The sequence below is a fragment of the Mus caroli genome, unplaced genomic scaffold, assembly GCF_978045245.1.
Source record: "Mus caroli unplaced genomic scaffold, Mus_caroli_1 scaffold_10, whole genome shotgun sequence".
In the NCBI taxonomy this organism is placed as follows: domain Eukaryota; kingdom Metazoa; phylum Chordata; class Mammalia; order Rodentia; family Muridae; genus Mus; species Mus caroli.
This window is the reverse complement of record NW_028227265.1, coordinates 46413796-46437673: the sequence shown is the minus strand read 5'-3', so window position 1 is coordinate 46437673 and position 23878 is coordinate 46413796. Positions and strand designations below refer to the sequence as shown.

The window sequence follows — 23878 nt, the reverse complement described above, 5'->3', positions numbered from 1 at the left end:
TGCTGCTGGTTCTGTCTGCTTCCTCAGAGTTGAGCTGATGAATAAACTAACCCAACTCCTGTGTGCTGCTTTCTGTGTCTTTCTCCATTCCTGACGAGGGACCCCTCTCGGCCTAATTGCCTCTAATGGCCCCACAGATTAATGCTGTCACAGTGACTGAATTTGGGGTTGGAAGGACACATTTAAATCATAGGTACACACATAAAAAATGTGTTTGAATGGTTTGGTTATTTGAAAAGAGGAGGTTCTCACGACTGGCTAACTTTTGGGCCATTGCAGAGTCTAGTCAACTCTGGTTATCTGAAAAGGAAAACCTCTTTGGTTGAAAACATTTCTCCGATCTCTCGGGTGAATGCATTTAGTCGCTTAAGATAAGCAGTAAATGAGCTGAGACCAGAAAGGGATTCCAGGAATGCAGAGAAAGACAAATTGTTAAGCATAAAGATGCCTGGTCTGAGTGCCTCTGGTTTAATTTTCATAAACAAACAAACAAACAATGCTAGTGTCCCTCAAAGCTCCTAATGCCCAATATAGGAACAGCTGTGGCGAGAATTAGTTCGTTTAAGCTTTTGGTCTGTTTCCAACTTCTCTATAGCTTACGCCCCGTAGGTCAAGGAAAGAAGTGATGTAATGCATTTAGCTGGGTCACTTTAATTACAAAGGAATGGAAGGGGAGTGGCCACCGGCGGTGACAAGTTTAGCGCGTGACTTGATCCAGGGATGCAGGAAACAAAAACATTACCAACCATTGGCTGCGTCCACCTTGGACTCCTGGCTCTAGAGTCAGGTCTGGAACCTGGGAACACACGTTTCCGGGGCAGGGGTGGCGCTGTCCTGCCGAGCGTCAGCCTTGAATACACACGCCACACGCAGGCTCTGTGAGCGGGGCAGCTTCCTCCCCGCTGGGATGGGCGTGGGGCCCTGCGCTCCGCACACAGTCCTCACCGGGCTCGCGAGAAGCCACCCGCGGTCACCCGGGCTCGCGGCGACTGAGCCGCGCTGTCGTCATTCATTCCCAGCGCCGGGAGCGTCCTTCCAGCTCGCTGCCCCGACGCGCAGTGTCCACGAGCGGTGATCTCGGGCTCGGCAGCTGGTGATCACGGCGCCCTGGGGGCTCGGATTCCCGCACAAGCTCGCCCTTGAACGCCGCCGCGCCCGGAGACCGAGCCCCGACGCTTGCTCGCCCTGCGGTGGGCAGGGCCGGGCTGCGAGGCTGTGCGCTTGGCGAGCGCGGCGCCGCGGGGAAGATGCTACTTGCTGGGTCCCGATCCCCGTCGTCGTTCCCGGCTGCCCGCTGGGTCTTTGTCGCGGGCCGGGAGCCGCGGGCCGCAGCCTGCTGAAGGCCGTCGCGGCCCCGCACCCACGGGCGGGAGGGCGCGCGTGTGCCCCGGGAGAGCGGGCCAGTGTGCGGGCCTCTTTGTGCGACTGCCCGCGGCCACCGGGACCATGTGGGTGAATCCGGAGGAGGTACTGCTGGCCAACGCGCTGTGGATCACCGAGAGAGCCAACCCCTACTTCATTCTGCAACGAAGGAAGGGCCACGGGGGCGACGGGGGCGGCGGCGGCGGATTGGCGGGTAAGAACGGGCACTGCGGGAGGCTCCGCCCGGGGCCCTGGCTGCGGACACCCGGGACGCCGCCCGGTCTCCGGGGCTGGGCCTTTTGCCGGCCCTGTCTGGGGGCCTGGAAGGTTTCTCGAGCTGTGATTTTATTTTCCCCCAGACTAGGAGAAAAACGCCTCTTTCCTGACTCTGTCGGGCGATGGGGTCTTTGAGTTCTGGGTGACCCATAGTGGGTTAAGATGAAATTAGCAATGAGTGAATGGAGAATTATTAAGAATCGAACGCCGGTTGCATACTCTCCCTACCCCCCTTTAACATACTGCTGAATGTATTGAGGAGAGAGATGGAAGATGCTTAGCTTGGACTCAGCTGTCTTTATGGGCAATTAGGTATAAAATACCCTTTTGTTACCAGGGAAGCAATCTGTCAAGAGGCTGATGTGGTCACTTCCTACATGACCTATGAGAATGAATAAGGAAAATGGAATTCTTTTGTTGCATGAGATCTGACATAAAACAAAGCAAGTTATTTGGTTCTGGTCATAAAAAGAATTCGCTGTATAACTGCATTTTAACTAGTTCAGTTAGTTCTCAAACTCCTTCAACAAAATGTTACCAAGATTATTAGCAATCTTTTTTTCTTATAACCCGGTTATTTCCATATTAGAAAGATCTTGCTTTATTAACTAGCTGTTTTGCATGGGGGGGGGGGGTTTACAGGTAATACTGACGGCTTTCGGTGCTAGAGATAGTGAACCTTCCTTCATGTTACTAGAATATTTATTATAGCCAAAGTTAGTGAAAGACATAAATAGATAGTTTACTAGGAGAGAGACTGCAGACATGGGATGGACGGCTGACATCTTCGGGGTTGGGACCGCATTTCCCAGAGTTTGAGTGCTAGGTAAATTGCTCCCATGGTGCCCGCTGTGAAGTGATAGTCCTTGTTAAGGTGAAGACATAACTGTGATGTTTATAAACTGCTTTTCTTCACATTAAAATTCAGATGTTTTCCAGTACAGCATATGCTAGCGTGCTTATGTTTGGGATATTTGGCTAAGGCAAGCAATGGCTTGTAGGTGACCCGATGTTCTTTGCACCTTAAAAACAACAAAACCCAAAAAACAGTGATATAGAAAAATCTGTAGAGTTGCAGATCTTGTTGTGAAAATCCTGGCTAGCAGTCTCAGAATCCTGACTAGCAGTCTCAGAAATGTTCCAGTTCATTTTGTAGATGGTCTTGAACTGTGTATTTTAATGTGTTACTTACATTGTAGTTTTGGGGATGTGCCTAGGACAACAAACATGAATAAATGTGGAGTTTGTTTCTGTACCATGCACTAAGTATTCATCTTTCCCAGTCACTTGCACTAGGGTGTGAAAATTAGTCAGGGGGCTAATCTTCTGATTGTAGTCTGATATTTAGAATTCCAGTTTGGGAGTCCATCGGCATCTCATCTTGTCCACTTAGTCTGCAAAGATAAAAATTCTATGTTTTAGATGCTTTTGTAGATGCTGTTTCTGGAAGAATTGAAATGATCTTGGAGCGTATGGCTATTCCTGCCAACAAATGCTGCTTCTCACCAATGGTGGTGATATGCCTGGTCTGGCACATGAGTACTTTCTCAAACCTAGCAGGAGCATCTTGGAAGTAGTTAGTTGTACTATGTCTCCAATGTAGTAACGTGGGGTTCATTCATAAATTGTGAGATCATTAACAAGTGTTTATTGGCAGTGTCAGTGTCATGATGCTTGCAGCTTAGTAGAAGACAGATGACAAAAAAGTCATAAATCCATTTAAAGTTATTAGTGTGCAGGGTACTAGCCAAAAAGCAGAGTTCAGCTTTCATCAAATGATGAGGCTTTACTGAGCACTTGGGAAGACAGAGGCTGGGTTGGTTAGCTGAGTCAAAGCAAGAAAGGCTGTCAGTGAATTAGACCTGAAAGACACAAAGCAGTGGTTTCACCAGAGCCAATCACGCTGGAGCCAGGGAGGAGGTGGTCCATCCTGGAAGAAGCCGCCTCCTGCCAGAAAGAAGGATGGACATGCCCTGCCTCCTCTGTCCTCCCTGCTAGTCTCCACTGGAGATACTATGCACAGGTTTGTTTGCTTGCTTTTGTTTTCTTTTGTTTTTCAAGGCAGGGTTTCTCTGTGTAGCCCAGGGTGTCCTGGAACTCACCTGTAGACCAGGCTGGCCTTGAGCTCAGAGATCTGTCTACTTCTGCTTCCTGAGCGCTAAGATTAAAGGCATGCGGCGCCACCATGGTTATTGATGAAGCTTTCAGTGAGGTGATACATGCATTTGACATACTTATTTAAGAAGTTTTAACTGAAAATTTTAAAGTATTTTAAAATAAAATGGCACAAAATAAGGTGCAGAATCCAAGAATTTACCAGAAAGCGAACATTTTGCAAACCCACACCAGGACAAAAAGAGGGGACTAGTACCAACACCCAGCCGAGCCTCATTCGACACTCTTACCTGCCCTTAAAGCTAAAAGCTGTCTCAATGCTTTTTGGTCAACACATCCTGCTTTTCTTCTGTTTGTTTGTTTTTTGTTTTGTTTTGTTTTTTCCAACAAAGAACATAGACCTAAACCATGATATTTTTAGGTCTCTCATGTTTTCCTTTTTTTGCTTTGTTCAGAAAGGGATGAAATGGAATCATAGATTGTTCTCTGTGTTGTTTGGTATTTATAAACACTGTTGCTTGTGGCTGTTTACTTTGTGAAAACCCCTTTATGAGCATCAGCTCATCATCTGCTTATCTGTTAGTTGCATTGCTGGTGAAACCTTGGTGGAGCATTGGGGTCCCTGAAGGCTGATTCTGCAGCTTGTAGCTGCTTCATGGCACCAGTGGCCACATTCTCTCTCTGGTTTTTAATGATACTGAGTGGCCGAGTTTTTCTAACTGATAAAGCGATTACATTCTTACATACTCTTTTTTTTTTTTTTTTTTTTTTTTGGTTTTTCGAGACAGGGTTTCTCTGTGTAGCCCTGGCTGTCCTGGCACTCACTTTGTAGACCAGGCTGGCCTCGAACTCAGAAATCCGCCTGCCTCTGCCTCCCAAGTGCTGGGATTAAAGGCGTGCGCCACCACACCCGGCTACATTCTTACATACTCATTGGCCATCTTGAAATACTTTGTGACATGGTTGCTGAAACATTTAGCCTTTTTCAACTGAGTTGCTTTGTCCTTTTCTTACTAATGTGTAGTGACTAAAAGTTCTAGATGTGAGTCTAAGTAGGATCTTCATTTTCTTTGCTTTTTCAATTCCTTAATGAGAACAGGTTTTTCATTTTAACATCCAATTCCTTTGTAGATTCCTCCTTATTTACATTAAGGCTTTCATGTTGGCCAGTAACTTATTCTTTTCCTTCTAGAAGATAAAATGTAATCATCGATAATATCTTCCACAGACTCTGCAGCTTTAACTTTCAAGTTTATGTCTAACTTTCACTGGGGTTTAATTTTTGCATATCACATGATGCGGACGACAAGTCTTACTTAAGAAGAGTGTGTGTGCATGCCTAATCTGGCATAATTTACCAGAAGCTCATTGTACTCTCACTACCCCAGGGGTCTGCTTTTATTACAAAGCAAGAGTCCAAATGTGTGTGCCTAGTCAGGGCTTTGCCCTCTCTGTTAGTAAATTTTCTACAAATACCACACTGTATTTTCATAGGAGTAGATCAAGTAGAACGCACACTCCCTCACTTCTTGTTCTTTAGGAACTTATTGACCATCCTTTGACTTTCACACTGATAATATTTTAGAATTTAAATTTACCACAGGAAAAAACAGTCCCCTCTACTGGTGGGGAATGCTTCCTGCATCGACATACTCTGAGAAGGGCATGAAACCTACGCTGCTGAGCAAGCCATTTCTGCTTTTCATTTGGTCAGGTTTGGTATCTTCAGTGATCAAGTATGTCCGTAGCCTGGCTGGGAGAGTGGGGGTGCACACCTTTAATGCCATCCTTGAATCCCAGCAACTTGGGAGGCAGAGGCAGGCAGATCTGAGTTCAAGGCCAGGCAGGGAAAGCCTGTCTCAAAAAAACATAAATAAATAATTACATAAATAAGAAAGACAATTAAATAATCAGAAATAAAGTTGAATTCTGTACCCACAGAGAACTTGTTAGAGTGCCCATTGTAGGCACAGCTTTGACCCCTCCTCCCTCACCTTTCTCTTTTGTGTGTCCTGGGGTGGTGTTAGTAGATGTCTTTGTACACTCGTAACTGCAGCGATCTCTTAGCAAGTTGAGTTCTTCACTCATTTTGAGAAACTCACCTGTGCCTTCTGACTTGCCTAAGTCTTCATTATGACAGTTATAACGGTTTATTTTGTTAGTGGTTATGCTACCTTTTGAAATTTTACTTTCTTAAAATTTATCATTATTTGTGTGTGTGTGTGTGTGTTACATAAGTGTGTGCCACCATGTGAGTGGAGGTCAGAGAATCGCTTGTTGGGAGTTGGTTTTCTTGCTTTCCTTTGTTTCCTATTTTGCTCTGCTTCTCGCTGAAGACTGACTGACCCCTGAGTTTCTGAAGGAGATGCTTCCTCCACTGAGCTGCAGGAGCCTTGCAGTTATGAACTCTTCTCATCTGGACTCTGGGGACTGATTCAACTGCATTGAGTTTAGGTTGTTAGGCTTGCAGAGTAAGCAACTTTAGCCCTCTGAGCCCCACTTTTTCCATTTAAATTTAATTTTGTGAGATTTTCCTATGTAGCTGGCTGGCCTGGTACTCACTATGCAGCCCAAGCTGACCTTGAACTCATGGCTCCCTGCTCCTGGGATCAGAATCAACACCAAATTGACCGCTTGCTTTGACATGATCTTATGTTTGGGGCTTGTTTCTTAGCCATAGCAAATGTTCCTTTTCCTATCCATGTGGAAGCCTTTGCTTTCGCGGGCTTGTGCAGTCAGGGCACACATGTCTTGAGCATAAGCATACTATTATACTAAATGCTATTGGCTTCTTTCTGTTTTTTTATCTCCACTGCCCTGTGGTGGGATGTGAGAGTTGTTGTTGTTTTTTTGTTTTGTTTTGTTTTTCAAGACAGGGTTTCTCTGTGTGGCCCTGGCTGTCCTGGGACTCACTCTGTAGACCAGACTGGCCTTGAATTGCAGAGATCTGCCTGCCTCTGCCTCCCTATTGCTGGGATTAAAGGTGTGTGCCACCACAGCCTGGCTGAGCTATTCTTTTCTTTTAAGGTTATGTTTGTTAAAAGGTCTTTAAGCTACAACTTCTATGTGTAATCCAGTATTCTTTTAGTGGAAAAACAAAGGGAAATTGCAAAAGAACTTTTGACTTAGCAGTGTATGCTGGTAGCACATATATATATATATATATATATATATATATATATATATACACATACATATATATATGTATGTATATATATGTGTGTGTGTATGTATATATATATATGTATGTATATATATATATTTTTTTTTGGGGGGGGGGGTTTTTTTTTTTTGGTTTTTCGAGACAGGATTTCTCTGTGTAGCCCTGGCTGTCCTGGAACTCACTCTGTAGACCAGGCTGGCCTCGAACTCAGAAATCCACCTGCCTCAGCCTCCCAAGTGCTGGGATTAAAAGTGTGCGCCACCACTGCCCAGCTTATATATTTTGTTTTTTAACTTTAAATTGTATTATTTTCATTGTGTGTATGAACCCCCCCCCCAATACTTGCTCTCTCTCTCCTCTCTCTCCCCTGCCTGTCTGTGTGTGCGCGTGTATGTGTGTGTGGGGTGGGGTGGTGGAGAATACATGCCACCGTGCATATGTAGAGATCAGAGGATAACTGGAGATCAGACTCAAGTTGTCAGGCTTGAATGACAAGTGCTTTATCCACTGAGCCACCTCAGTGGCCCTGGTTTAAACATTTTATTGGGGTTTTTGAACTTGAGATCTTCCCACTTAGCTCCGGGTACTGAAATTATGGGTCTGGACCACTCCATCTGGCTTGATAGGCATGCTTTTTCTTCTTTTAATCTACGTGTGTGTGTGTGTGTTATATCCTAGAAGATATATTATCCTAAGATTCTTCTTTGCCCCCAGTCCTCAAATTTTTATAACTCATTTTAATTAGTATATTTTCATCTCAAGAGTGTATAATCACTGTTATTTAAAAACAATTTTATTTTATGTTTTTGAGTGTTCTGTCTGCATGCGTTTATGTGTGCCACATGTGTGCTCAGTGCCCACGAGGTCAGAAGAGGGCATCAGACTCCCTAGAACTGGAGCGAAGCCATTTTTACATATTCAGTTATAATCACCTACATTTAGCATTTGTTTGTTTAATGTTCTTCTATCTTTGGTCCTTATTATAAAATCATCTTTTCTATTTCCTCCAAAGTACCCTTTCCTCTCTCTGGGAGCACGCTAGTGGGACTGCCCTCGTCTGCAGGCAGACTTCTTAGTGTGTCCTAGACGTTCATTGTCTTCTGAATGCATTGTTTCTCTCGGAAAGCTGGCCAACTGTCCCTCGGACGCTGTCACTTTCTTGTCTCTATAGCATGTTTTCACCTCCTGCTTACATTTCTTTTTTTACTTTGTTTTTTTGCTTGTTTTTTTTTTTTTTTTATAATCAAGATTGGTGGTTTTCTTGTTTGTTTGTTTTTTTAAAGGCACCACCCTTTGGACATAGTATAGTTTCTTTATATATTCTCTATATACTGTGTCATCTGTTTATCCAACCAACACCCCTCACCCACCACTGTCTGTGCATATCTCCTACTTCTCCATCTCTCTTTGCCACTCAAATAGATATACGTCTGACCTTCTTACTGTCTCTTATTTATACCAGAGAGTGATTTTTTTTTTTTTTTTTTTTTTTTTTTGGTTTTTTGAGACAGGGTTTCTCTGTGTAGCCCTGGCTGTCACTTTGTAGACCTGGCTGGCCTTGAACTCAGAAATTCACCTGCCTCTGCCTCCCGAGTGCTGGAATTAAAGGCGTGCACCACCATGCCTGGCTGATTTTTACATTTTATCTATTTTCTTCTGCTCTATGTTCCAGTTCTCGGTTTCTCTTGCTGTGTTTAATCTCCTTTTAAGGACATTAACTCTGGAAAGTTCATTTGGTGTTTTTTATAATTTGCATATACCACAGTTCTCACACTTAGTTTTTAATATTATTGAGCATGCCTTGCTCTTCGGAGAGTCCTTTTCACCTCTGCTGCCTGTGTCTGTTCCCCTGCTGTTCTCAGTTCTCATTCAGGCTTTGTCATTTCATTATTTTGATAATTACACTTCTAGTTTTAAATATTTTTCTTTATTGTCTGTGTATGAGTGTTTTGCCTGTCTGTCTGTCTGTGTACCACATGCATTCAGTGCCTGCAGAGGGCAGAAGAGGGCGTCAGAGCCCATGAAACTAGAGTTACAGATGGTTGTGAGACACTGTGTGGGTGCCGGATGCTGGAAACTCAGTCCTGAGTATTTTGTTTATTAGAGAATTTTGCTGTTGTTATTGTTACAAATCAAAGTTGCTTTAAATTTAGGTATTGATAATTTGAAATCCAGCTTCCACGTTGGTGCTTTTGTTGGCAGCTGCTGTCGTTAGGTTATGTGCCCTTAACACCTTCGTCATTTCCAGAGTCACCGACCAGGAATCCTCTCCCTTTTTTCTTGGTAACGACTCCTGTGTCTGTCTGCCCATCTGCCTATGTGCCCATAGTTTTATTAAAAGCTGGTCGTCAGCACTGCCTGGCCTGGCCTGGCCTGCCAAAGAAAGTTGAGTTGTTGTTGTTGTTTTTTTTTTTTGTTGTTGTTGTTTTTTTTGCTATTGTTCACCTGCCCCTGCCCAGCCCCCATGCATAGTTCACTCAACAGACTTGCTTCCTTTATTTTGTATGTTTTGTTTTTTGCTTTGTTGTTTTGTTTTTCCAGACAGGTCTCTTTGTAGCCCTGGCTGTCCTGAAATCTACTTTGTAGATTAGACTGGCCTCGAACTCAGAGATCTGCCAGCCTCTACCTCTCAGGTAGAGTGCTGGGATTAAAGGTGTGGGCCACCACTGCCCATCCCCCACCAGTCTTTCTTTTCCTTGGGTGATGGTGTAATTGGTCTCTGAAGTTTTTGCTATTTTAAGGTGCATTTTGTCCAGTTTCTGTGGTTATTCTCAGAATTGGGTATTGGTACAAATTACTTTAGGTCACATATGCACTAGACACTCTACCCTTTGCTTTCTAGAAAAGGAAACCAAGGCTCAGAGAGTCTGAAGGGCTTGTTCTCTACCCCACAGCTGATAGTGGAGGCTGTGTGAGTTTACATGTACTTTACAGTCATTGCAAGACTAATGCATATGGTATATGCTAATCTAATTTCCATGTTACAACCACTGTGTTTGAGAATCTAAAAACAGCCCTGGGCTTTTCTAGAAAAAAAAAAAAAAGGATTCTAAAGTTTCACCTGTTCCTTTAGGAGCTTCTTAGATTGCAGGTGAGTTAGCATTAGCAACTTCACCAGAGAGAATGGCAGGTTGTCAATTGCCCAAAACCAGTGTGATTCTTATTCCTATAAGATGTGGTTGTAGGTAAAGTTGCTATCAAAGAACACAGCAATTCATTGTTTTTTTTCCCTTAAACATTTATATAGTGATTTATATGGTGTGTATACACATACTTTTCACATATATGCATTCATTTATACTTGTGTATATCAGTTCAATTATGTGTTAAGTCCTAATGGAACTTAATGATTTCATGACTTCTGTATGTAATAGTTCCTGGCTATGTGACTCTTGGCTCATAAAAAAATCGTGCGAGTTAAGAGCTCCTAGAGGCAGTCTTTGCCCCAGCAGATCTCCTTTGCTTAGTCTGTTATCTCTTCCCGCTGCTGTTCTCACCGTGGTCACCGTGCACATCTGCCTCAAAGAGGCAGTGTGAGCAAATGGGTATAATTTGTAGAGGATTTGGCAGGATTTTTGACACCACTTAGGTGCCTTCAAGCTTACCTAAAAATCTAGTCGAGAGACAAGCAGTGGCAACTTCCCTGTGGATTTATGAGGAATTTGAGAGGCTGACAGACTCCCTGTGCCAGAACACTGCATGCTCTGTCCAGCCTGGTTGGTACAGACAGGACCCATGCTAAAGAGGTCAGGGTTCCCACATATGTATTCACGTCAGGGATTTGGAGCTGGGAGGTTCATCGAGGGCCAGATCTAAGTCTCCGATGAAGTAGATAGGTTCTTGTATCCTACAGCAAAGGCCTGGACCACAGACACACGGTCAGAAGCAGAAAGTTACTAGTAAAGAAAAAGCTTTCCTGAGAACGGATGGGCTGGTGAGCTGAGGGGAACCCCAGCACGCGTGCCAGGAGGTGTCCAGCCCTTGATAGCCATTTTCATGGCACCTGCTCCTGCGTTCTTTTAGCGGGCTTTTCTGATGCAAGCTCTGTCTTTCTCTGCTGGCTGGCCTGAGCATGCGCCGTTCGTTCCCTGACGCCTTCCAGTCTTTCTCCCCCGCTGCCTTCATATGTTCATTTTGGCACAGCTTTCCCCACTCGTTTTTTTGTTTTGTTTTGTTTTTTGGTTTTTGCATCTTCTTTATGAAGCAGACAACATGTTTCTCTTGCTGTGTCCAATGTGCTTTGCAACGTTTCTCTTCCTGTGTGAGTTTAGATTTTGCTGGTTTGTCTGCCATGAGGCTAACTAGCCTTTTAGCACTTGCTTCAGACAGTGTCAGGGACATTATAAGGAAGTATAAAAAGCATCCCTAGCTGTGTGACCCAGCTGTGTGTGCACAGCTGGATGTATTTGTAAGCAATGGAGTCAGGATTCAGCAGATATCTGCCCACCTATGCTGAGCATAGACCTACTCAGAATAGCCAAGCGCTAGAACCAGCTTAAGTGTCCATCGTCAGATGAATGGGCAAGGAAAACATGGCACACAGATACAATGGAATATTAGTAGAAGCAAGAATGAAAGTCTTGTCATTTGCAGGAAAATGAATTGAGCTGTAGGTCGTTGTGTTAAGCAAAATAACTCAGATACAGAAAGATGAGTACGCCGGGTTTGCTCTCATCCATCATGTGTGGAAATCAGATGATTTGAAAGTAGTAGAGGGACACTCAGGACAGGGAGGGGACCAGGAAGATCAGAGAGGTAGAGGAAACATGGGAAGGATGGTTGGGAAAAATGGGGCCAAAGTATAGCATATGAGTGTTGGGCATGCTGCAGCAAACCCCACTGATAGGGTGTACTCTTGATATGAATGAAGTGTAGCAATAAATTTGTAAAAGGAGCCGTTATGGCTGCTAGCCCATTGTCTTTCTCCCCAGGTCTGTGTTATCAGGTACTTATGGAGGAGTGGTTGCTGTAATTCATCAGTGTGTTAGTGAAGGAAGAACTCTGCAGCTGGGGGGAGGGGGGGAGAGGAGGGTGGGGGGAAGAGACAGATGGGAGTGGAGGGGGAAGAGACAGATGGGAGGGAGTGGGGAAGAGACAGATGGAAGTTGGAGGGGAGAGAGGCAGATGGGTATGGAAGGGGGAAAGGCAGATAAGGTGGGGGCAATAGATAGTGGTAAAGAGGGAGAGACATATGGGGTGGAAGGGGGAGAGACAGATTGGGGTGGAGTGGGGAAAGACATGGGGTGGAAGGGGGAGAGACAGATTGGGTGGAGGGGGGAGAGGCAGATGGGGAGGGGGGACATATAGGGGTGAAGGGGGAGAGACAGACGGTGGGGGGGAGACAGATGGGGATGAAAGGGAAGATGCAGCTAGGGGCTGTTCTACTAAAGCAGTCTGTTAAAGTAAATGTCTCTCTGTGTGACATTAAGGCAGTTCCACAGTTATGGCAGATATATATAGGCTTTGCAGCGAGGAAAGAGGATTTAGACCCTGAGACATCATTGTTTCTACTTACCTCATTCCACTTTCTCTGCTTTCACTTCTCTTTCTTACCATCCCCCCTCCCCGTCTCACTCCCCCCCCCCCATCTTCTGTGCCCATTTCAGCAGCTCTGTCAGTAAGCAGTCCTCAGTGGCTCTCCTCTCCTCTTTTCCTCCCTTTCTCCCTTTCACAGGACCGATCCCCTCGATCCCCTCAGATATGGATGACCCAGGGGGAGGACTGGGTGGGAGACAGAGAACCTCAAATCTGCCAGTCTCCTCCCCCTGTCTCTCACTGTAGCTGAAACAGGGGACCCTGGAAGTTGTTAATCCTCTTTCTCCCTTCCTGTCAGGCACAGAGGACAGCCCAGTCACTGCCTACTGTGGCCCGCCATTGCCCCAACCTCTGGCTCTCGCTTAAATGGCGTTTCAGTTTTCCCTTAGGTCATTTTACACATCTTTTCAGAGCTATGGGAATCCACTCAGCAGATCTGCTAGTGACCCAGTGGCTCCTGGCTCTCAGTTGAGTCAGAGGCACAGACCACAGGGACCAGACCCTTTACTGTGTGAGGGCACAAGGGAGAGAGAATTTCAGGCTGACTTCAATGAGAGAAAGCTGTTTCCCAGTGCCACTGTTTGTGCCCTGTCCCCCTCTGTCACGGTTCTTCATGCATGGTATGCCTCCTTATGCTGGTACATCCTCTGCCTGTGGTGTGATCCTTACTATTATAATGAGGTAAAGGCTAGCCCAGTGACAGTCTATGCGCATGTATGCGCTTCCTGTTGTGGGGGAATGGCTAGCATGGTCTTACAGCAAGCTGAGTTCATTCAATCTCATAGTGAATTTGCAGAGAGGTTGCCGTTCAAAGCCATTGTTAGATTAATCCTTTGCTGAGGCCACGACTTCCCTCTGCCCCTTTCTCTTTGCTCTTCTCTGTGTCCTCTTTCCCAGAGGGCTTGGTGACCGCATAGCTTTGAAGACAGCTTTGAGTTTCTTGTTTTATGTTTCTTTGCCTCTGTCCTGTGTGACCCCCCTGTTTGTTTGAAGCCAAGTTAATTCTCAGAGCCACTGGTTTTGCTTAAATCTCCACTGCAGCCTGTGCTGAGAAACTTCCATTTGGGTGAAATCGACTCTCCTGACTTTGGCTTGGGGGCACAGGCAGGTGACATAGTCCTTGGCGGGACACCGGCCTGGGAAATGTAAGCCGGGGCACGCTTTGCTTTGCTTTGCTTTGCTTTCCCAGTCTCGGCATTCTGGGACTCGCTGGGCAGGAGTTTGCTTGACTGAAGGTCAATGCAGCTCAAGGATTGCTCTCTGTTTACACTTCAGACAGGAAACGTGAGCTCTGCTTATCTGGTTCTCCTCCACCCCTCCCTCCGGCATTCTGTGATGTTTAGTGACAGCAAAACTTAAGCCCAGGCTTGTTCTGAACTCTTGTGTAATATTCTTAAATTGCATTTGGTATATGTAGTGTGTGTGTGTAACTGTGCATGTATAAGTGTGTGTATGAAGGTGTGTTGAATGTGTATGTGTGTGTTCACTCATGTGCACGTGCGTCACCATGCACATTTGACAATCAGAGGACAACTTGAGGAAATCTGTTCTCTCCTTCCACCTTGTAGAACCTGGGGACTGAGCTTTTTGGCCAGCGCCTTTACCCACATCTCATCTGGACTCTTCCTGCCTCAGCCCTCCGAGCATTAGAATTGTAGGAAGCATTACCACACTTGACCTTAGCACTTCTTAATAAAAGAAATTGTATGAACTTCAAAATTTGGAAAGAAATTTAGTGGATCTATGGAAAGATCCACTAATCTAGTAGCAAAGGTAATCCTTCATAAAAGCGCTTTTATTATATTATTAATTATTATATTATTTATATTATCTATTATACAACTTTTAGATGAATTTTTTTTTTTTTTGTTTTTTGTTCTTTTGTTTTTCGAGACAGGGTTTCTCTGTGTAGCCCTGGCTGTCCTGGAACTCACTTTGTAGACCAGGCTGGCCTCGAACTCAGAAATCCGCCTGCCTCTGCCTCCTGAGTGCTGGGATTAAAGGCATGCGCCACCATGCCCGGCTTAGATGAATTATTTTTGATTTATATACTATTCATGTTATATCTTTATACATTATACATGTTACTTTACATTATTTATCATTCTAGTATTTATTGTCTCTATTATACATAAATATATAAGATATATTTATTATTTATATTTTCATTCATATCATGTGTATATAACTATGTAAATTATATTATATTTGTATATATTATTCATTATTATAAATTAGTAGACTTACTTGTGAACTCTGTGACTAAAACATATGGAGAAAATCACGAGTTCACTTCAGTCTGACACTCTACACTTTAACACATTTACTTACTTGTTGATCGTACAATGAAAAATGTAAAACACTTTTCTAGAAGCATCTTTGTAATAAATCTTTACATCTAAGTATCTAAAGCTAAATTTTAACACTGTTACTGTAGCTGTCTGTTTTCATTAGTCTGTGATTGTATTGCTATTTTTTAACTACACTTACAGAAACTTAAGGGAGGAGGATATAACATTTATATAAGTCCTGTGGGTCTGGTCTTCTGCTGAGATCTTTCCATAGATCCACTAATTTCAAAATTGTAACAACCAATAGATTTGATATTCCTCCTGTGACCAGTAAGGAAGCTAAGCGCTCAGAAAAAGTATGTGCTAACAGCAAGCATCCATTGAGTTTGTGTGCTTAGCTTTGACTGATATCAGAAGGGAAGAGGCTAAACAGGGAGAGGAAAAGAGGAGTGGGGTCAGAGCCTGGGAAGGCCAGCAAGGGGACTAAGTCAGTTCAGGCCTCAAAGATGAAGCCTTGAGTATGCAAATTAGGAGACTGGTTAAGAGATGCTGTGCTTACCTCATACAGTTGTTATTGGCTAGTGACTTAGTGACTGTGAGTTACATCTCTGTGACTTGTGTGGCTCTACAAGGCAGCCTGTGCTGAAGGCCTACATTCCCTACTTAAAGTTTTTGGAGGTTAGTCCTCTGGGGAAAGAACAGCAGATCCCCTTGTGAGTCTGTGCTTGCAACCTCCAGCTTCTTAAGTAGGTCTGAGTTGTAACCTGTCATCTTAGGAAGACTTGCCCTCTGGCCTTTACCTAAGACAGCCTCCTTCCCCTCCCTACTCCCTGGCTAAACACATTTTCCCCTTTCCTCAGCACACTAGACAGAGGATCCTGAACCATCCCCATAGGGTGTCATGCTGTTTTGTTTTTATAAAGTAATAAGCCTACAGACCATCCTTCTCAGAGCTCTATATTCTGCTCACTGTCATCTCAGTTGCAGAGTGGGTGTTTGCCCACATGACCTGTCCGTGACATCTTCAGGACATTTCAGGACCTCTGTTTGTGTGCTTCGTGGACATATTTATAATGGCTTGGGATCCCTTCCCCTTTCTTAGTGCCAATAAAAACATTGGTGAAGGTTCTGGAGAGATGGCTCAGCAGGTAAGAACTCTTGCTATACTTCATAGCTGCAAGTTCAACTCCTATTCCCACATAAGGTGGCTCACAACCTCCTGTAACTTCACCTTCAAGGAATCCAACATTCTCTTCTGGCTTCCTAGGGCATCTGCACAAATGTGCACATACCCATGCATGCACACGTGCGTACACACATACACACACATACACACACACAAGTTAAATTAAGTTAAAAAAAATAAACTGTTGGTGACCAACAAATCTCACACCTTGCACCCTTGTTTGCTGGTCTTTTAGTTTGTCACAGGGACTGTTTATAATCCCATGTTTTAGCTGAGTACACTTGAGCAGGTACTCCTGTAAAGGCCACTGGGTCTTTACTGTTCTGATGCTTATGATCAACTTTCTGTACAGTATTTTGAGCACTGACTATTATAAAGTCCTTTCTTATTCCTTACTCTCATGAACTAGACCTTTGTTTTAGAGGTCCCATAGTGCTTACACAGAGTGGAGAGAGTATTTTCCTCTGGCCTCTGGGAGCACACAGACATATGCATCCACATATACAGCACCCCACCTCCAACACACACACACACACCCCTTCAGGGGAACAAAAGCTCAGGAAAGTAGACAGCCTTGTAGAGGACACCCATCTTTGGAAGGAGCAAAAGCACCAGTCTTGTTGGAAATGGTGTCAGAATCAAGCATCTACCTTAGCAGTGCATCTTCTATTTCCACATCCCTTCATCGTCCCTCTTCCAAATCCCACTAAGCTCTGTGACATCACGGAGCCAGCGTGGTCAGTGTGCAAATGGAGCAGCCTTGCTCATCAGTGGCAGACTTTCACTAGGTTCCAAAGGAAGGTGGAGGGCAGAAGGGAAGAAAAGGAGACAGGAAAGCATTGGCTTTGATAGTAAATGTCCCGGCCTTTGTTCTTAATCTCATAAAGCAGAGGGACTATTGGGTCTGTCTTTGTAGAGTATAAGGCATGATCTCTAAGTCACACATAGAACTAAACAGAAGGTACAGACAATTCCGGGTACCTATTCGACAAACTGTGTTCCTTGGCATTCTGAGTGCCTTGTCAAGTACAGAAATGGAGAGAAAGCCACCAGCTGTAATCTGGAGACTTTGTCTCACCTGTATAGGTGCAGGCAGGACGAGATGGCTTTAGGAAAATGAGTGTGTAAGCACAGGCAGTAAGAAGCTAATATGGCACACACTCATTTCACAAGGTCGTTTCTGAAATGAACAGGCATCATCGTAGTCCAGTCCTCCCCAGAAAATATCTCCCTCTAGAGATTTTTCTGGAAAGACTTGTTTTTCCTGGGCAGGTTTGGTCTTGACAGCCGATAAGTAAAGGAAGGATTAGTACCTGGGTGTTATTAACTCCTGGCATTTAAAAATCAAATAGTTGTATGAAGGAGAACAGGAGTGGGGAGATTAGGAGAGGAGAGGGGGTGCTTTGTAAACATCGGTTTGATAAAATGTTAAATGCTTAGAAATATTTTTTTACTACACAGCAAGACTCCTGCCCTCAAAATGTTTCCAATGACCGCATGAGCTTGAGTTATTCCACCTTAGGTAAATGTTTAGCTTTCGACTACAGAAGTATGCTTCTATTATGAGCAGTGCTTTTAGTCTCTAAGAATATGAGGTGCTAAGTAAAAACTGCCCTGTAAGACAATAATGGGGACTGATCAGGACCAGGTTAAGTGTGAGTCCATGTCCAATGGAGGTGGCTGTCATTCACAGTGCCACTGTGATGCATAATTCACAGAGCTGGTTGGATGAGGTTTTGACTGGTATAGCGTAACTGATGGTACTGCACTAAGTCCTGATTTTATTTTAGGTAATTAAGTCAGGCCTTAATGAGAACAGAACAGGCTTTATTTAGGACTGGAGGAGCAGAAGTGAACAGGAAGTGTCCTAATTGGTAAAGGTGTCCTGATTTCTGCAAAGTCTTACAGTAGGCTGAGATAGATACCTCAGTGTCTTACCACTCAGGGACGACGTATCTTCCAATACAAGCATGTCTGCAGCAGTACAGAGATAGTTCGTGTTCAGCTTTCTCTCCAAAGAAAGCCTGTCTGTGATGGGCCTTTGACAAGGACAGGCAATTGCCCATGAAGACTTGTGTCCTGGAAGTCAGCTGCAAATATTAAGGTCTAATCTATCTGTCCTAACCCCATTTCCCTCTAATAACTCAAAGCCCATTACATCATATACATTATTCATATGCTTATCAGGGTTCTGCTGAAATTATAGTTTCTGCTGGCATTGCCTCAGGGGACAGCAGTCTGGTGATTATGGCTTTGGAGCTGCAGCCTGAGGAAGTCCAGCCCTGGGCCTCCTTGCTGAATTGTGCCAGCAGGCAGTGCAGACACCCAAGAGGCTCCAGCGGTAGATTTCACTGCCGCCTGACGACTGTCCAGGTAGCTCTATGAATGCATACAGTGCTCAGAGAAGTGAACCAGCTTAGGACTGGAGGAGAAGGCTCAGTGTCCCAGCTTCCAGCTCTTCATTTGACAAAAGACAACTTAAGAGGGCCTGTACACTAGAGTTCTTTACATTTATAAATGCAAAGTGCTGGGAACCTACTCCTGACTGTGAGGAGTTACAGAGAAAGAAAGAACAGCAAGCAGGAAGTGCAGTACCAGCTCTGATTATTGTTGTGTCCCTTGTCTCTTAGAAGTGGAAGCTGGAAGCAGAGCTAGTGGACTCCCCCCAAGGGTCCTGTGAGTCAGGTAAGGTGGGATATGGAGAAGAGGTTCCGGCTGTTTGAGACAATACAGGGAGAGGGGAAAGGAGTAACTATAGGGATGTTTTTGTGATCTCTGAGTTGTGAGTCAGAGTGCTCTGAAGGACTCCAGAGGACTTTTGGGTTTTTAGGTGTGTTTATTCTTGTCACTATGCAGTTGCACAGGATTTTAGCCCAAGTGTTGGTTCAGCAAGAGAGGCGGCAGTTTGCAATAACTGTTATCCCTGTGTAGTATGGGATGGGACAGAGTCTGTAGTGTCTCAGCCAGTGAGTGCTGAAGGTGATTGTTCTGTGAGCCTAGAGAATCTACCCAGAGTCCTCATCCACCCTATTCTCCCCACCCTCCAACCCCCCGGATCTGCAGAGCCTCAAAGCTAGTGCAAAGAGCTCCATGACCATAATAACCGTGTGTGTAATCAGAGAGGTGGAGGAAGGAGAGAGCGCACATGAGTCCACGTACCAGATCCCTGTATAAAAGGCAGACACCATTTAAACTGAGTTCATCAATGACAAGCCAGCACTGTTGGACTGGTTGCTTAGAATAGAGAGGCTCTAAGTATGTCCTAAGCAGACCTCAGGTTTACATAAGAAGGTCTGTCTTCATTGATCCTGGTTGGGGCAGAGGAATATCTGTGACTCATATCTGCTTTCTCTGGTGTTCAGATATCCCCGTGCCCTGTTTTGTGCATTGTGGCTTTGGTGTATAGATGTTCTTTTCTTGATGTCTCATGGACATTGCCACCAGCCTTATGACAGGCTGCCATAGGACGTTTTAAGTGATGCACCATTTGTCTTGCTTGAAGGTGAATGGCTTCTTCTCGGCCAGGTACCTTTGATCTCAAGAGTCTCCATCTACACACATCAGGCTGTGTAAGTAGAGGCCTTAAGGCCTCAGTGCAGACCAATGAGAAAAAGCTGCTCAGGTGGGTTCCTGGGTTTAGCACTTGTATCATACAAAAGCTTTTCAGTGTCTTTGAGAGAGTAGGCTAAAGCTCTGTGAATTTTTGGGGAGGAAAAGAATGAGGGTTGCTAAGGCTTGCAGTTAGGAGTCATAAGTGTCCCCCCAAAGGCCTATGTGCTAAAGGCTTCCTTGCCAGCCTATGTCACTGGGTTTAAAAAAGTGGGACCTACCATGCTCTCTAGTTTTAGTTATTCAAATTAAAATCATTGGTTCACACACAGAGGCCAACAAACAAAATCAAATATCAAGAATAACGAACCAACAGAAGGAACCAACAGAAGTAGAAGGAGGTTTATTTGGAAAAAGAGTCAGAGCCAGGCATGGTGGCGCACGCCTTTAATCCCAGCACTCGGGAGGCAGAGGCAGGCGGATTTCTGAGTTCGAGGCCAGCCTGGTCTCCAGAGTGAGTTCCAGGACAGCCAGGGCTACACAGAGAAACCCTGTCAGGGTCAGCGAGTAAGGAAAAGAGCCGTGAAGCAGTAAAGGGGGTAAATGTGATCAAGCACATTGCATGCAGGCTTAATTGATGTGTTATAACGATCTTCAGAAAAGAAGCAGCGCCTAGTGAAGGAAGTTAGGTCAGCGGAGGCGTGCCCTTGAAAGGATATACTGGGATCTGGTCCAGGTCTCTCAGTCTCTCAGTCTGTCTATCTTCCCCCCTACCTCCTTTCCTACCTTTGTGAAGGGAGAAGTTTTCATCTTCCACACTCTTGACCAAGATGGGCTGTGTCAGCCCAAGTTCAAAGGCAACCAGGATGAGCAAAACAGACTGAACATCTTCAGCTGTGACCCATGATGAACCCTCCCTCCTTAGACACTAACTTCCCAGGTATCTCCTCATAATCTGATTTTCCAGGCGTTTTGTCATAGAGATGGAGAACTAACTAGCCCATGGGTTAAGCTTTTTTTCTGCTTAAGAGCTGTAATCCATCCATATGTGGGTAAGCATCTCTACCATTTCCTAATACTTCTGGCCTTGGGCCTATGGAGACCGAAGCAGAGTATCTGGTATACTGGTCATGGTATCCCTTCAAGCACGAGCACACACACAGTGCTTGCTGAGCCGAGTGACAGCAGAGCCATGGAGAATCTGCAGAGGGAGGCAGTACTTTTGCATCTGTATTCTGTGTTCTATTTTGAAAACCAAGAGCCTGGTGAGGAGATTGACTCTACCCATGTTAGCTAACCACCTCTTCCCCACATTGTTTCCAGGAGAACTTTGCATTGCAAAGCCCAGTCAATCGCCTTTATTCTGTTGTTACGTGATATGTGAAATGTTAAGTGTCAGCTGTGAGGCAGATTAACCAATTAAGCAGTTATGTAGTGATGAGGTTTACACAGTAGGTAAAATCCCAAAATAGGAAGAATTAAGGATAGAAAAGGAACCGGATCCCATCCCGGAAAGATCTCCCACATACCCCAGGACCACTAGAAATGTATTTACAGTCTATGTAATTTTAATAACAGGAAGTGAATTTCTATATTTTCTCAAATATCTGTTGGAAATTAATTAATTAAAAGCTTTGTTAGCGCACACACACCCCTCTTTAAGGTAATGTCTCTATACAATGGGAGAGTTGCTTGAACGAGAGAGAGAGAAGGGTGTTTCTTCACTCAGTTGGACTGTGGCCAGCATTTCTGGTGATGTTGAGCACAGTCTAAGAAATGTGTGAGGTCTGCAGTCAGTGCCCTTACCGTGCACACTGCCTTTGCTAGAACAGCGTTTACATTCCTGTTAGCTTTCAGGCTAATGGGAACTTCTCGCTTTAGTTTTTGCCTTGGCAATAGGCCAGATACCAAATTCACTCCTTGGGTCACACGTCAAGTCCTTTGCAATTAAAAAAAAAAGCTTTAAAATAACTGTATGGAAATCAAACTTTAAAATAAATGTTCCGTTATCAATTATGTATATTATATGGGTGTGTTCACAGGAGTACAGGTGCCCAAAGAGACCAGAGGCATCAGAGCTTCCTGAAGTTGGCATAAACACATGGTTTTGAGCCACTTGATGTGGGTGTTGGAAACCGGGAAACCGAACTCAGGTCCTTTGCATGATCAGAAGCTAATGAGCCATCTTGCCCATCCAGAAACTAGATTTTTGTTTTCCTGTTCTGTTATTGCTTTTATTTTTTTTCCCAGAGGCTTTTGTGAGCTGGATGAGAGCGTTGTTACTGAGACAAATACTGAACCCACATCTCCCCTTTTACATGCTTTTAAACTTAATTTATTTATTTATTTATTTATTTATTTTGGTTTTTCGAGACAGGGTTTCTCTGTGTAGCCCTGGCTGTCCTGGCACTCACTTTGTAGACCAGGCTGGCCTCGAACTCAGAAATCCGCCTGCCTCTGCCTCCAGAGTGCTGGGATTAAAGGCGTGCGCCACCACGCCCGGCTAAACTTAATTTATTTATTTATTTATTTTTTGTGACAAGGTCTAGCCTCTGTCCCAGGATGTCCTTGAACTCTTCATCTTGGTCCCCAGGTGCTGAAACTATAGGGGTGCCACATGCCTAGCTTAGACAAAAGGCTTAAAAACAAACAAACAAACAAAACACGTTCTATAGAGAAAGGTTTTAATTAGGAAAAGGTAATCTTGCTTCAGTGCAATTAAAGAGTGATATTGGAGACAAACAGGCCAAGTCCTCAGATAGAACCCACCACCATGAATTACTTTAATAGGCACTAATTTTGCATTTGACCAATTCATCACTCAGCCATTCATGTATCCATTCACTCACAGGCAGACAGATGTTGCATGCTTATCACATGATATTCACTGACGATCCAAAATTATATGCATCATCTATGCTGGAGAGACTGGATTCATCAAGACTGCAGCTGTTGGATACTGGCATCAGTGTCTTGGGCTTTGTTAAGGCTTAGTGAGAGAGGTTTTGAAGCGCACACTGAAATATGTGCCCCGTGAAGAGATTGTTACTTGTTCAAAATTGAGACGATGCCATTATGGGTTGCCTACAGGCCCTCCCATCATGGGTAGCTTCATCTGTGCCAGGCAAGGATTTGAGAGTTGAGGAGTGGGCCACAGGGATACTGCCTGCCCCACGCTACCTCCAGCTATGGGCTGCAATGGATGCCAGGGAAAGGTCAACTCAGGAGCCGGAGTCTGAGCTCTCGGGGACTAGAAAATCAGGTCCGTGGGGAAAGCCTCCTTTGGGGCAGTGAATGGAGGTGCGCATATCCTTATAAACCAGTTCTAGCCAGCTACTTAGGAGCAGTTTTACGTGCCAGGTCCTGACACACAGATCAGTCTCAGACCCCCAGTAATTTCTTTCCAGTGTGCTTGTGTTGTCTGTGTGTGTGGTGTGAACATGTGTGTGTGCTCATGTGACCGTGCTGACTGTGTGTGCATATGTGAAACTCAGAGGCGGATGTCGGTGTCTTCTATTGTTCTACACCCTATGCATATTTTTATATATTTGTATGGGGCTATGTATGGTGATTATGTTTGTGTATGTGCAGGCATGCATGTTCACATACATGCAGGGTGCATGCTCACAATATCTGCACATGGAGACAAAAAGATGGGAATTGTTGCTCTGCTCTGTTGCTCTCTGGGGTATCCCATTGAGATAGACTCTCTAAGTGAACCTGGAGCTAGACTCGACCCCAGTGTCCTGCCTGTCTGTCTCTGCCCCAGTGGCCCTAGGGTCACAGATAACTCCAACCATGCCTAGCTTTTTAAGAGTTGGGATTTGAACTCAGTTCCTTCTACTCTTTCTTGCAGTCAGCACCCTTACCCACTGAGCCATCTTCCAAGCCCGTCACCTTAGTTTTTGAGACAGGGTCACTCTCTGAACTTTGAGCTTTAGTTTTTGAGACAGGGTCACTCTCTGAACTTTGAGCTTGTCATTCCGGCTAGCCTGTCTGGTCAGTAAGCTTACAGGATCATCATGCCTTCAGCTCTGAGAATAGACATTTATGTCCCCACCCTTCGCTTCTATGTGTGGCTGAGGATCTGAACCCACTGAGCCACCTCCCCAGCTTTATGAATTTTAGATTTTTGATATTTTTATTTTTACCATGTTATTATTAATAATAAAGTAACCTCAATACAGGTTTATTTTAGATCGTCAGAATGACCACCCCATGACTGGCTACTAGCATTCAGGTGGTGATTACTGTTAACATGACAGGCTCTAGAATCTCCAGAATGTCTGAGGCATTCTAAAAAGCTTGGCTAACTGAAGTGGAAAGGCCCACCCTAAATGCGGAGACACCATCGATTGGGCTGAGGTTCTAAACTGAATAGAACAGAGAAAGCAAACTGAA

At 44.6% G+C, this 23878-nt stretch overlaps 1 protein-coding gene across 1 annotated transcript in view; it reads left to right on the top strand.

The window, feature by feature from the left end:
- Positions 1–691: 691 nt before the first annotated feature.
- The window catches only part of Tbc1d9 (TBC1 domain family member 9), a 103480-nt gene continuing 80293 nt past the window's right edge, over positions 692–23878 (top strand). The window contains exon 1 of the mRNA XM_021169602.3: positions 692–1576. Within this exon, the coding sequence (XP_021025261.1) occupies positions 1447–1576 (130 nt within the window). The 5' untranslated portion in view covers positions 692–1446. The remainder of the gene's footprint in view (positions 1577–23878) is intronic.